A 15,047-nucleotide genomic window follows, 5' to 3' on the forward strand; every position below is an offset into this window, starting at 1 on the left:
TTCTCAAAGTTAGAGCACATAATAACATATAACAAATATATTCTTGAAAATTGAGTCACAAAAAACTGTGGCACAAAATAGTAACACAGCCTCTTTAAGCAGAATTAATTATTCCTTCCTCTGTTCCCATAGCACTTTGTCATACTTACATTATGGTTCTTTTTATTCCATTTTACAGATGTTTCATTGTTGGTCCCTTTCACCAGACTCAAGGGTAAAGGCTATGAATTAGATTTTTATTCCCCAGTGCCTACCAAGGATCTAAAACCCAAAAGGCAGCAAAAAAAAAAAAAATGTTATATTGAGTAGTGTAAAAAAGTTTTTCAGTGCAGGTATTAATAGTACTTGTTGGGTGATAATATATACAGATTTTATGTTACAATATTTCAGTGATTTTAAGGTGTGCATCTTTTCATATTTTGGCATTTTGGAAATCCATTGCTTCTCCAATTAATTGATGGCATCTTAAAATTACTTTAGGCCCACCAGGAAATAGGATGCATGCATTTCAGTTGAGTTCTGCACATTGTGGATACTACATGTGTTGAACTTCATTGCCTTTTAAAATGTCTTCAGAAAGATTGTACTATGATTTGACATTGAAACAAAAATTGTTGTGTGGGCAGAATGGCATGGAAACAACAGCAGGAAGTAAATCTGCTATTAGTGAAGCACATATGTCTGTGTCAACAAGAGCTTCTTCAAAAACTATAAACTAAGGAAGAAGAAGGCATTGTATCATTTAAATTGCAAGATTTTTTTTCTTCTTTTTAAAAGTAGTATATAAAATAGTGATGTGATTTACATTTCACAGGCATCTTAGATTTGCTCTTTGTGGACTACCTAAGAGGGAAATGGACTCAAAACAATTGCTTTTTGTATGCTGGGAGATGGAAGACATGCTGAAGATTGGAGTATGGTGTAACAGCATGCTCATCTAGAATAAAGAGCAATTTGAAAAATATGTGTTTTAAGTTATCTTTCAAGCATTTAAGTTAAGAGACTGAAAATCAATTGATTGATTACTTAAAAGCCAAAAAGACCCAAGGTACTGGGTAGTAATCAGTGTGGTTTATGAAGACCCAATTCTATCAATTCAACTTAATTTTTCTTTTTGAAAAACTATGTGCTTTTTAGATGAATAATAGGGCTTAGGGTAATAAATCAAAAGCCGAACTTCTGTTTCAATTTTATATGACATTATTAATGACAAAGTAGAAGATGGGTGTGGATCAGGCATCTGAGTGAATTTTGTTCCAAAAGTATAGACTGAGCAGTCAATAGCCTCTAAAGTATTTATTATATTTGACTTGTCCATCTCCCAATGTATTGACCTCTTTTTTAATTCCGTTTTCTGTCACTTCCTAAATTCAGAAGAGAAATCCAAATGACCTTGGCAAAACTGATGTCTGTTTTGATTAAACATGGATATAGTTTTAGTAATAACAATGAAAGACAGCAGTGTATCTTAGGAGCTTAATCTTTTCTTCCCATAAGGGAGCTGGAGAAACAACACTTTGAGGTTCCTTTCAAATACAAAATTGTAATAGTTAATGTTTTTAAAAATAAATGGCTTGTAATAAGGTCTAAACTATATTCTAATAATTTGACATAAATTAGTATTATTTAGAATTATGTTATTTTAAGATACAAGATAAAATTGAAAATATGTTGCGAATCCCAAAAGCTCTTTTTCTGATTGCTTAATTGTTTTAAAGAAAATTTTTATGTTAAACAATAATTATCCTAAGCTTTGAGCAAATATTTACCTTGTTCACGGTTATCAGTCATGATAGGCAATGTATTATTTAACTGCTTACTTGGGGCATATCATGCATAGGGGAATGTTCTCAATCCTATGTACCAAATTGGTATTATTTCTAATCATCTTTTATATTTCTTTTTTTTTATCTTTTATATTTCTAACATGTTATTAACTCTCAAGGAATGAGAATAAAATAAGAAACTAATATTTAAATTATATTCAGATGTATTTGATGATTGTGAAGTTAATATCAGCATTTTACACTGCTTTGAGGTCATTGTGTGCTGGTTATGAAGATTTCTCAGTGAAATGCTGAATATATCTGTTCTTTTGCTGCATTTGTATATTGCTTAAGTGAATATAGGACAAATGTATGTGAACTCTTCCCTTCAAAAGCAGTGTTAATTAAACTCTGTGGAACAGCATATAGTAGTTATTAAGCACATTAACTTGTGCCCCATTCTAAGTTATGACCGTTGCTTTCGTCAAGATCATTGGTGATCTTCATGTTTCTGAAGTCTGTGGTCAGTTTTCAGGGTTCTTACATGAGCTTCAGTAGCATTTGTCTTCCCTTCTCCTGGAAATGGTTTTTCATGCCTTCCAGGACACCACACTCCCTGGATTTTCCTCCTGTTTCCCTGCTCCCCCCTTCTTAGTCTCCTTTCTTATCCTTGCTCTTCTCTCTGACCTCTTCATGTTGGGGTGCTGCAGGGCTCATTTCACTATCTTCTCTATCTATGCCCAGGTCCTTGGAATTTTCTTGTATTTTCTTGTATTTGTTTTAAGATACAACTGCAGGGAAGCCCTGGTGGCACAGTGGTTTAGCACTGCCTGCAGCCCAGGGTGTGATCCTGGAGACCTGGGATCGAGTCCCACGTCGGGCTTCCTGCATGGAGCCTGCTTCTCTCTCTGCCCCTCTCTCTCTCTCTGCATAAATAAATAATCTTTTAAAAAATAAGATAAAACTGCATCTTAAAGGCTGCATATCATTTATATGCTTGCGACTCCCAAATTTTATATTTCCAGCTTTCTTCCAGAACTCCTCTCCAAACTCCATACTCCTATAGCCAGCAGCGTGACACATCTCCACTTGGGTAACATGTCCAGAACTTAATCCAGGATTTGCCACCACCTGCCACCTTCTCTACCTGCAGACTCTCCCATCTGAGGTACAGGCAGCTCTGTCCTTGTTGCTCAGTTGACTTCTCTCTTTCTTGCACATCCTCATCCAATCTGCTAGGAAATTCTCTTGATTCTACTTTCAAAATGTATGTAGATTCTGATCACTTCTCACTATCTCCATTCCTACTACCCTAGACCAAGCCTCCATCATCTACCTAGATTATTGCAGTAGTCTCCCGGCAGGTCTGCATGTTCCCATCCTTGCTCCCCTCTTACGGGAATTCCTTTCTCAACACAGCCGACACAGTAATTATTTTATAATGAAAGTCCAGTTCTGTCATGTATGTTTTATTTTTTTAATTTTTAAAAAAACATTTATTTATTTTATGGAGAGAGAGAGTGAGAGCATGAGCAGGGAGTGGGAGGGGTATAGGGAAAGGTAGGGAAGCAGACTCCCTGCTGACCATGGAGCCCAATGTGGGCTCCATCTCATGACCCTGAGATCATGACCTGAGCCAAAATCAAGAGTTGGACGCTTAACAGATGGAACCACCCACGTGCTCCCTATTATTTATGTTTTAAAGCCTTCCAGTTCTCCACTCAGAGGAAGAAGTACTTATAGCAGCCTATAAGATCCTATGCCTTTGACTTCCTTGTTACTTTTCTTCTTTCATCTCCTGCTGGTCTTCCCCTCCACTCAACCTTCTCAGCCCCCATGTTGCTTTTGAAACAAACTTGGCAGAGCCCTGTCTTTGGGCCTTGGCACTGGTTGTCCCTTTGCCTGGAACACTTTCCCTCAATATCTCCATGCATATTCCCCTATCTTCTGGGCTGCATGTACAGTTCTCCCTGAAAGTCACTTGTAGGGTACCTCCCAGGGTTGTGCATTGTCAGCCTGCCCAGCTCTGTGCTGTGACTCTATCCACTTTACATTTTTGTATGAATGGCACTTCTCTGTAAAGCCAACCCCAAGCACCCAGTTTAAATTCAAAGTCATGTTGACTTTTCTAATACCACTTTTGTTCTGTTCTACTCCTCCCCATCCTAGCATGTAATGCTTTCTAGTATATTACTTTGTTGATTTACTTGCTGTTTTTTTTTTTTTTTAAGATTTTATTTACTTATGAGAGATACAGAAAGAGGCAGAGACAGGAGAAGCAGGCTGCATGCAAGGAGCCCAATGTGGGACTTGATCCCGGGACTCTGGGATCATGCCCTGAGGCGAAGGCAGACACTCAACCACTGAGCCACCCAGGCTTCCAATTTACTTGCTATTTCGATTATCTTCCTCCCCTTACTAGAATGTAAGCTCCATGAAAGTAGATGTTTTTGGTTATTTTATTTACTCTTTAACATTAAATGCCTAGAATATAATACCTGGCACATAGGTAGATGCTCAACAAATATTTGTTGAATGAATAATTTAAAATATCTTGGGTTTTTAGATATATTTAAAATAGAGGAGAAAGAAGATTAAATCAAGGAATTTTTAAATTTCTTCACATATATTTACTAAGATGTTAAAACTTCAGTGTTTCAAGGTTTTATCTTCCACCCTAATATATCCGTATGTGCTTTGTGCCACAGAAAATATTGTTAGCTTATATTCAGAAAACTTGGTGATTTATGAAGCAAAGGAGTTTCAAGTGATACTACCACTCAGCAGTTATGTTCGATAAAGCTTTTCCAAGTCTAATTAGCATCTATGGATCTTCCAGTGGCAATTAAAAAAATCTCTGCATGTTATTTATTGATTCATAAATAATAATATAGATTGTTTTATTGTTATTTATGGCATATTATGGTAAAAATGAGTGTTATTCAATTGCAAATATTGATCAAGTCATTAACATCATTAGTGAATTAAGCTACTATAGTTTTTTAAGTGGTTAAGTAGTGAGCTAGGAGAAAGGACATATTTATATTTTTATCGTGATCTGGTACCCTCTCTGTAAAATGATGACACAGCCAATGTTACATGTAAGCAAAAGGAATAAGAGTTGTTTCTTTCTTTTAAGAAGTGGAAAGAATGTTTATCAGAGGATTTGAAGCTGTATGTATTAATAGCACAACAGCCCTTCCTAACATCTCATATATATTCAGAGCCTCCATTAACATGATTTGGAAAGAGGAGTTGGATTACCTTCTTCACAGTTATGATGCCAACTTGGAAATTGGGATCTGTGTTAATGTCAAAGGCATCTGCACCATCTCCATCCACAATGGTATATTTCATCTCTGCGTTGATTCCTTCATCCAAGTCCTTGGCAAACACTCTACCCACGGTGGAGCTAACTGGCGCCGATTCCAGCACACTCATCTGATAATGTTCTATGAAGAAAGGTCAGAACAGGCATTCTTGTAATCTGTTACTGTAAAAAATACCACAATATCAAATCATATCAGGCATGTCGGTCAAGACATCTTTCTTGTTCAAGAATTAAAACTTGAGTTTTACAGAGAAACTGAGACCCCAAAAGGCTGAGCAAACAGTATGAAGTCTTATCCTATTACTGGTTATTTGATAAGGATGGGCCAAGATAGTTTGACCTAATAATCCTAAGACTGGAACAAGATAAAAACAAAAATATTCCTTATTTCCATGAATCTACCCTCAGTGTGGAAGGAGTTACCTCGTTTTCCAATCTTTCAGTCCCTCCTAATGGACTGTTGCCTCAAATGTTAATTCTTTCTGAGGAAGAAAAAAGCATTGTGATTGCAAAGTACACATTTATTCTGTTCAAACTTGAGATACCGACATTTTCCTTCGTGGCCAGGCCAGTGTGTGGAGTTTCTACCCCAGTGGCCACCTGCCCAAATTTAACAGTGATCAGTGATCTATGAAGGAGGGACAGCTGCAGAGAGCAAGCTCCCACCAGCTCCATGTGTTGTCCATCAGTGGTGTGTCCTTACCCTTGGCTCTGCCTACTGGAAACCTCTGTTGTTTCTTGTTATCTTTTTTCAGAACAGAATACCCCAAAGTTCTCACAAATGTAAGAATCTCAGAGTTGGTAATGTTCTCCTTTTCAGATTCACAATTAAATTTAGTTCCTTTTTGTCTCCACAGAGTTATGTCTTCGCTAACTTACCTTCTCTGGGGCTCAGCTTTTTGACATTCTTCTTCATTTTGTCAATCAAAATGTGACTGACTAAATAACGAAGAAAGTCACACAATCACATTTTCAATATGTTCATGGTCTCTTTTATTCTAATACGTATTTCAAGCTATAGGGGAGCCTGGGATGTGAGGGCTTGAGTTTCACAAAGATTTGGGGAGGTTGACAGCACCCAACCAGCTCACAGCACCCTCCCTTGCACAGGAGAAGAAATAAGGCCTGTTCTTTGCCAGTATGAGTCAGGAAATTGCTAATGTCTGTATTAAAGCTGGCAGGCACTTGGATTTCATCATCTCCTTCCATTCTCTACCAAAGTTAATGGATTAGACTTTGCTATTGCAGAACTTTTGGGAAAAAACAGGAAAGCTATTTGTTCTGTGTTTAAATAAGCATTTACATAAAATTTCTACACATGATGCATTATATTAGAAAGAAATAGCCTGAGATCTTGATATTCCATTATATTTGGTTTAGTTAAAGGTAACTGAACTTGTTCAATAAAAAAATAATAGGAATGTTATTTTGCCAACATCCCATAATCAGTTATGGTAATATTTATAGAAAGGAAGGAAAATTGAATTTTTAAAATGAGCAGTCAGAAGATAATAAGGCAGAGAGTTTATCCAAGATAGGTTTATGAAATAGGTCATTGAAACTTTGTTTTAGCAAATAGATGGGAAAACATTTAATGGTGAGGTGAAGACAATTTTTTATTTTTATTTTTTAAAGATTTTATCTGTTTATTCATGAGAGACACAGAGAGAGTCAGAGACACAGGCAGAGGGAGAAGCAGGCTCCCTGCAGGAAGCCCGATCCGGGACTCCAGGATCACGCCCTGAGCCAAAGGCGGATGCTCAACTGCTGAGCCACTCAGGCATCCCTAAAGACGATTTTTTAAAAGTCCAAAATAGTTAACAACTTTAGAGGGAACAGAGATAATATGCAAAGAATGCTTTCAGGCAGATTATTTTTATCATTTAGATTTTGTCTTCTGTGCAGCATAGTCCATGCTTTTGTGCTATGCCAGATTGTCCATTATTTTGAAAAAGTGGCAACTCAAAATGTTTGCTTTGGATTGAATGTTAAGATGTTGGTTTGTGGGGGCAAGACGAAAACCCTGGTTATCATTGTGTTGTGTTATGCTGTTGTAAAGTTGTCATGTTGGGGGTGATAGGACTTTAAGGCAGTTTGTCTAAATCCATATACTTATGAGCTATATAATAACTTGCTTCTTTTGCCCTTTCTGTCTTCATCAAAGATATTGTCAAATTTAAAAAGCCAAATAAGGTAGTTCAAGGATCTTCAAGAATCTATAGTCTACAGTGTGTGCAATGTGAGCCATTCATGAAGTAATAAAGATAGAACCCACAGAAAGTAAGAAACCAGTCCACATGGCATTTCACAAACTGTGCCATGCTACATTGCCATTCTGTACCGTAGAACCTATTAACTTAGTGGTGTACTTGGTTGCACCACTTGTGAAATACTTATCTAGTATCTGCCTTTTTGTTTCATGAAATATCATGGGGTCTTTGTTTATACCAGTTGTAAGGGAATATTTGAACTTCCTTCCTGTCTTTACATAGATAAAAGAGATGACTCACTTGGTCAGGTATACTCAAAATATAGCTGTTAACCTGATGGTCTGGCTTGACTCTGTTTTTAGTTTCTTTTCTTCTTCTTTTTTTTTTTTTGACCTGATATTCCTGGTCAAGTCTTTCACCTGGAATTGTGTTTGCTATTTTCATTTCTCCCACCTGCTCCCTTGAGACATCTGATTCTCAAACTCACATCTCCATTCCTGGGCTCCATTCCACAGTATAGCTATATATCTCCACCTTTCTTAAGGATATTCAATCATTGTTCTGCTGTCACTTTGTCTTCAAATCTGAATTTGTCTTTCTCCTTCCCTGCCACGAGTTCCATTATGTATCCTCTATTTCTGTCAGTACTACAATTCTTCTCCCTGTCACCCAGACTTAAAACATCATAGTCATCTTTGACTCCACCCTCTGCTTTGGTTTCTTCAGCCAAGAAGTCAGGAGGCAGAAATCCATGTTTTCTGATTTGTCCCACTGCACTCCTTCTGCTGCTACTTAAGTCCTTATCAGTTCAAATCTTGACCATTCTGAAAGCCTCCCTGATGGATTCCCCAGCATCTAGTTTCCATTCCTGCCAACCCATCTTGTACATGGCTATCAGGTTAGCCTTCCTTTATGTTTCTGTCTTGCTCAAAAACTTTTCAGGGACTTCCTTTAGAAATAAAACACATTTGGGACACCTGAGTGGCTCAGTGGTTGAACGGCTGCCAACTCAGGGCATGATCCTGGGATCCTGGGGTCCTGGGATCAAGTCCTACATCGGGCTCCCTGCAAGGAGCCTGCTTCTCCCTCTGCCTGTGTCTCTGCCTCTATCTCTGTGTCTTTCAGGAATAAATAAATAAAATCTTTACACAACAAATAACTGCTCTCTATGCCATACCAACTGCTCCCTATGCCATACCAAGATGGTGCCTGAAGCAAACATTTTTTTTAATGAATAAATGCCTTCCCCCTTCTGGAATGTTTTCCTTTTTTCCTATTTAAATCTTTTATATTCTTTAGTCCCCATTAGTTAATGTCCTCCTTTGACACTGTCTTCATTCATCATAGCTTATGGTGGATATTTCATTCTGCACTACTAAAGTGGTCTGCACTACTAAAGTGGTACAGCAAATGCTACTTCTTGGCTAACTTTTGAGGAGTTAGATACATACTCCCCAGCTGGATTTTAAGCTGCACAGGCACAGCGACTAGGTTTCAAGCATTTTGTATCCCTCATGCCCAGGGCCGTTAGAAAGCAGATGGTTGGTACTCTTGTGAATTCACTGGATAAGGTAGTCAGATGTGGGCCACTCTGTATTCACCTACAGTTTGGCTTGGTCTCTATGTGTGTTCTCAGCAGGCCAGTATTGTCTCCTAGGGGACAAACATCGGTTTGGGGCAGGGGAGATAGGAACAAAAAGCTTAGATGCTACAGTAGTTTGTGGCTCTCTAAAGTTAAGCCCTACCTAACAAAATCTTATTCCTTAGAACTTAGTTTTATGCGGTGGTGTGCCGGGTATGTCAGTCAAGAAAAAAGAAGTCTGAAAGAGCTCCAGAGAGAGGCGATAATGAAAACAAGTGAGAAACACTGGTCCAGTGCTTTGGGATGTTGGGACCCAGAAGAGAAGTGGTTATGTGAGAATTACGTGATAAATATAGGAAGGAGACCCATGGATAGTTGAACTTAGAGAGTAACTCAGGCTGGTCTTTTTCTTCCACTTTGGTAATAGGTACGTCTGTCTGGCCTTAGATCTGTTCTCTGGTTGGGTACTCACTCTGGGGAAAGCGGGGTGGGTTGTCATTGACATCCGAGAGGGTGATGTTGACTGTGGTGGTCCCAGCTAATCCTCCAAGCTGCCCTCCCATGTCCTTAGCTTGGATAATCACTTCATAGTATTCTTTGGCTTCTCTGTCCATGTTCATGAGTGCTGTCCTAATGACACCTGCAGGATAGAAAAGACTTTTTAAAAACAAAACCACAAATCCAGTGTTTAGGATTGGCTTCTAGGTTTCTCCCTTGTGCATTTGTAAATAGCTAGAGTCGAGATGCAAATCATCTGTATTTTACCAAATTCGAGGTCAGAATTCTAGCTTCAAAACAGCGCTGCGCTTAAACAAATTGTGAGTAAACACTATTCCAGCAGGAGGAGCTGGGGGCCCATTTTCTTTGGCAACATTACTGCCAGAGAACAGGAGGTGGCGGCAGTGGTTCTCAAACAGAGTTAGGGCCGAATTCAAGGCCGAATTCAAGGCTCTCTGTTGTACCAAAGAAAACTGGGGCTCCAGGTCCTGAAAACAAAGCCCATAGGTCTGCAAATCTGTGATTTTAGATAATTCTCTTTCAGCTTGCTCGCTCTTCAGACCCTAGAGCCCTTGTGGTGTGCATGACTTTTCCTTAGGCAGCTCACTTCTAGTCTTGCTTTTTTCCTGCTTCCCCGGTACCTGTAAGCAGGATTAGAATTATGATTTGATTTTCCTTTTGTTATATATTCATTCAGTTTTGTTATATGCTGCTTACTTCTGTGCTTCACTGATTTCCATGAGCTGGGACATGAAAGCTGCTCTGTTGAGTTGTTCATTTTTGACATGCATAGGGGAGGAACTCCCCCAAACAGTAAGTAGCAGAATCACAGTGTGATGATATGGTTGCATTCAAGAAGGGTCTAAATCAAAATCTAGTGAAATGTGTTGTTTTGATCCTGCCAAGGATCTTCTGTAATGTTTTATCTCCCTTTTAGCCCAGCTACGTGGAAAAGTTGACTTCTCTGCGCTCCAGGCAAAGATTAAAGGCTTGTTTATTACAAGTTTATAGCATGACCCTTGGCTAAATAGACCTTTTGCATGCAAAGAGAAGAGATTGAGAACCACAAACCTGTCTCCAGTTTACTCTTATACTGTATATAGTGCATTATAGTAACAACATTCTAAAGTGAAATATGCAGCATTTTCCTTTTTAAAATGCCCTAGAGGCATAGATATAATTACCTTTTCATGTATTTTTGACCTTAACACTAAAGATGCCCCCTGGGAGCTGTCAAAATAATGTAAGGTTCCTCTTAGGATATAAAGGACACATTACCCTCTTCCTGTCTGTGTTTTTCTTTCCTGTGGGCATCTCCCCACTCCCCCACCCCCCTTTTGTAGAATTGTTAAAGTTACTGTTTTCTAGAAGTCCCTCACTGCAACCTTTTTTCTTTCCTCTTGCTAATTTACACTCCCTTACTTTTCCGCTTTTATGACATAATTTTCTGAATGGCTGGTTCCCTTAGGACTTTTGGGAGAAAAAAATTCTATCAGGTTGCTAATAGAAATGTATTTTTTCTCTTTTAGATGGAGAGGTGACTTTGAGTTTTAACCCCATTTTAGGTCTTCTGAATGGCTGGTTCCCTTAGGACTTTTGGGAAAAAAAAATTCTATCAGGTTGCTAATAGAAATGTATCTTTTCTCTTTTAGATGGAGAGGTGACTTTGAGTGTTAACCCCATTTTAGGTCTTCAGTTTTCCTGTATGTAAAATGGGAATAACAGTAACTCCCATGTATTTCACAGGTACATAAGAATAATGGGAGGCTCCAATATGGTAATGTCTATGAAAGTATTTTAAAAGGAAAGAAGATTGGCCCAAGTGCAGGATAGTAATGATAAAACATAAATTCTGAAGTCAAAGCTCTCAGGTAAAACTGGAAAGAAACAAAACAAAAAGAGAAAACCAAACTTCTGTCAGTGTGTCCTGTTTGCCACATTCCTCCTTGCCCGTCCAGTTCTTTATGCTGTCCTCTCTGTGAGAGCTTCCCACTCAGAACCTGCCTTTTGGGGGGCCACATCGCATGCCCTACACTCTTTCCCTCTTCAGCAAAATATTTGTGTCCCAGCATCCCTTTATTCTGTGTTCTCTACTTAGTATAGGGTGGTTCAGTGGGAAGAACATCAGACCAGAAGTCAAGGAACATATCTACAAATAGAAGCACTTTGTTAGGTTGCAATTCCCAATTTCCTTATCTGTTAAGTGACCGGTAATGGACTGAATGATTCCCCTAAGGCTCTTCATAGTTTCAAAATCAATGATCCTAGTCCTCTAGGGAGTCCAGGTTAACATGTCAATCCTCTCAGGTCTTCTTGGAGTGATAAAAGACAGTCCCTGGGAATAAATTCAACTGTAGTAGTGATTGAAGGCTCGTGAGGATGCATCTTTGTATAGGCAGGCCTTTTGGCCACGCCAGCCAGACTCCATACACTGTCTCTACATAGTGCTGCTCTTACCCACCAGGGCAGTGCTAGTTTGAAAGCTTGTAACAATCTTCTTGAACTAATACAGTCCCTAGAGAGTCCTTGAAAAGGATAGTTGGGTTTGTCATAAGTAGCAGTTATGAATTAGTAGGGAATAAAGCAACCACCTCTGACGGCATACATAAAATACCTGTTTTGGAGTCCACAGAGAAATACGGCTGGCCCTGGAGAATGCTGTACACAACCCGGGCGCTGTTGCCGTAGGTTGGATCATCAGCATCTGTGGCTGTCACCTGGATAACTGAGGTCCCTGAGGAAGAGAGATGGTGAAACCTGTTCAAGTTGAACTGCTAAAGGCTGGAAGCAATCCTGAATAGGCAATCTTAAAACATTTCCAATTGTTGTTTTTGCTTCCTTGGGAGAACCCTTTTTGAGGTCAAGCTTCCATAGCTCCTAACTTGTGCCTCTCTAGTGAGATAGGAGTTATTTGTGTTTTAAACTCTTAGTAACCAGTAAGAACAACACAGCCTTTGGGTTCTTCATTGCTCTTTTTGATAATGCCAGAATGCTTCTCCATTATGAGTCAGACATTTACCTATCTGTTATCCTCTGTCTTCTAAGAATCAGAGCTGAATAACAATGCTAGGCTTATTATGGCTATTATTTTTTAGTATATCTGATTTCAGTGTCTAAGAAGTTTCCTGCCTAAGGACTTGGTTGTCATTTTTGGTGCAGTTTTAAAATTTGTGAGCGGTTCTGCACATTCTTTCTTTATATATAAGAGGGGAGGGTCTTCTGTAGAACTGCTGTCTGTGAGAATCAGTGACTCTCCTCCTTACCCACTGGTGACATTTCTGGCACAGTGGCGACATAAGGTCCATCCAGGAACTTGGGCTCATTGTCATTGATGTCTTGGATTTTGATGATGAACTCTGACTCCGGCTCCATCGGTCTGCCTGTCCGCCTGTCGAGGGCTTGAGCCCTTAAAGTGTACTGGGCCCTTTCCTCCCGATCAAGCCTCTGAATGGCATGGATGTCTCCAGTGGTGTCGTCGATGGTAAACACGACACCTGCACCTTCTCCTGAGAGGATGTATTTGATGGATCCATCTCCCCTGTCCATGTCTGAATGAAGCTGGGGGAAAAAAAACAAACCCTGAAATCTCATTATGGATATGAACAGGTGTTGGAAATAGATTGATTTTCAGTTTGGTCCAAACTCATGACCTTCTTTCAAACAGGAAGAATTGTTTTTCACTCAAATGTTTAAAATGTTGTTCTACAAAGAACTAACATACATTGAACATGATTGTATCAAAGACCAAATATAGATTGATGAATAAGTAAAGTTATCCCATATCACATTCAGTATCCTGCACTTACTACTATATTTTTAGGTTCCTTTCCCTGGGAATTCTAAAAAACGGGAGTTCTGGAAATGAGAAATAGGAACAGGTCTAATGAGGAGCCTAGCATTTCCACTTTAAAAATATGGACAAACTTTAACATTTTAAAATAAGTATTTGAGAAAAACTAATGAAATACTTAATAAATAGGTTATGGCCACTGTACTGGGTGTTAAATGACCTCCAAGGACTCCTGCAACTCTGATTCTGTGGTCCCTATTCAGTAATTTCCTTCAGTAGGGCTCTGTATGAGTGCCTATGTTTCGGGTGTCAGAATGCATTTAACGGCTGGTTGTTGTTATTTGCATCAGTGTATCTCTCTTTGGTGGGACCAGTTCCTGGGCCTGTACTTGAAATCACTCAAATATATATGTGGATAGTTGAGTTAGGGACATGCTTTTATCTGCCCATCCAACTATATTTTCTTCCAAATTACTTTGTAATGAATGTTGTACTCTCAAAAGGAGTTCAGGGCACTATTTCCATTTAAGGCCTAGAAATACATTTCTGCATCTCTAATTACAGATAATGTTCTATGGCAAGAATCCTGAATTTTTTTTTCATCAAATAAGTAACAGTTTCTCTCTAAAGTGGGTTTTAGCGCTTTGCATAGTTCAGAGTTTCGTTTACAGAACAGGTAACCAGTGTTAGGCTTAGGCTAGTGGGACAGATGTATCTGGCCTAAAACGCAATGTCAGTTATAAATTGAGGCCTTTGACAAAGTATTGAATGTTTATTACTTTCAAATTTCTGATCTTATAAATGTGGAGAACACCATTAATACTTACTTTGAAGGGTTGTTGGGATCATTAGAAATTAATGTATGTAAAGCACCTAGCACAGCGAGCGTCTCTCCCATAATAGGAACAGTATAAATGGGGCCGATTATGATGATGATAATAATGATGATGATATGCATAAAGAAAGGTGTATTAACATGCCCATCTCTTCTCTGCTCCCTTCAAGCCTTCAGGAGTGTAGCAGAGATGGTACAAACAACCTGTTGGCTTTTTTATTATGCATGGTGTAACGGTGAAACCTGCAGAAGACTGCCTGAAGCATTGCTAGGACAGTGTTACTCTGAGGATTAAATGGCACAGACTCCGAGAGGACACCTGAAAATGTATTCACAACATCCTCAGACAAGGATGGGTTTTGGAGGTTGTGGCTGGCTTTGAGTTGATCTCACATTGACTCATGGCCAAATCACGCAGGTAGCGATTTTGCTGCCTAGAGGAATTCAGCTGTGTCTTATCTAGAGAGGAGAAATAAGAGAATTAAAACTGACCGAAAAAATAGCTGTGGATTTTTTTTTCTACCTAAAGAATTCTATTTAGGGATCCCTGGGTGGCGCAGCGGTTTGGCGCCTGCCTTTGGCCCAGGGCGCGATCCTGGAGACCCGGGATCGAATCCCACATCGGGCTCCCGGTGCATGGAGCCTGCTTCTCCCTCTGCCTGTGTCTCTGCGCCTCTCTCTCTCTCTCTCTCTGTGACTATCATAAATAAATAAATAAATAAATAAATAAATAAAGAATTCTATTTAGAATATGAAGTTCTCACATTTCCTCATTCTGTATATAGTATTATTATTTTTTTGTAATCTAAATCTTCTATTTATGCAGTTAAAAAAAACCCAGAGGTGCCCAGCTTTTATTGTGTAGAATAGAAAGCCATTTTATTGGGACCTGGTCACAAAGAAAGGAAAATCCATTCCATTTGGAGCTGTGTTTCCAGACAAAGGAATGGAATTGGGAGGAGGAGGAGAAGCAGCTCAGGATTTTTTGAAGAAAGATTTATGTATTTATTTGAGAGAGAGTGTGTGCAGGGGAGG

At 39.0% G+C, this 15,047-nt stretch overlaps 1 protein-coding gene across 2 annotated transcripts in view; it reads right to left on the bottom strand.

Annotated features, from left to right (window-relative positions):
• The window catches only part of LOC129514536 (cadherin-20), a 205,170-nt gene that overhangs the window by 32,604 nt on the left and 157,519 nt on the right, over positions 1-15,047 (bottom strand). For both annotated transcript variants that reach the window (XM_055333180.1, XM_055333181.1), the window contains exons 3-6: positions 12,651-12,945; positions 12,002-12,121; positions 9,362-9,529; positions 5,031-5,218 (exon numbers count right to left, since the gene is read on the bottom strand). In XM_055333180.1, the coding sequence (XP_055189155.1) occupies positions 5,031-5,218; positions 9,362-9,529; positions 12,002-12,121; positions 12,651-12,945 (771 nt within the window). The remainder of the gene's footprint in view (positions 1-5,030; positions 5,219-9,361; positions 9,530-12,001; positions 12,122-12,650; positions 12,946-15,047) is intronic.

Source organism: Nyctereutes procyonoides, unplaced genomic scaffold (genome assembly GCF_905146905.1).
Source record: "Nyctereutes procyonoides isolate TBG_1078 unplaced genomic scaffold, NYPRO_anot_genome, whole genome shotgun sequence".
NCBI classification, from domain to species: Eukaryota; Metazoa; Chordata; class Mammalia; order Carnivora; family Canidae; genus Nyctereutes; species Nyctereutes procyonoides.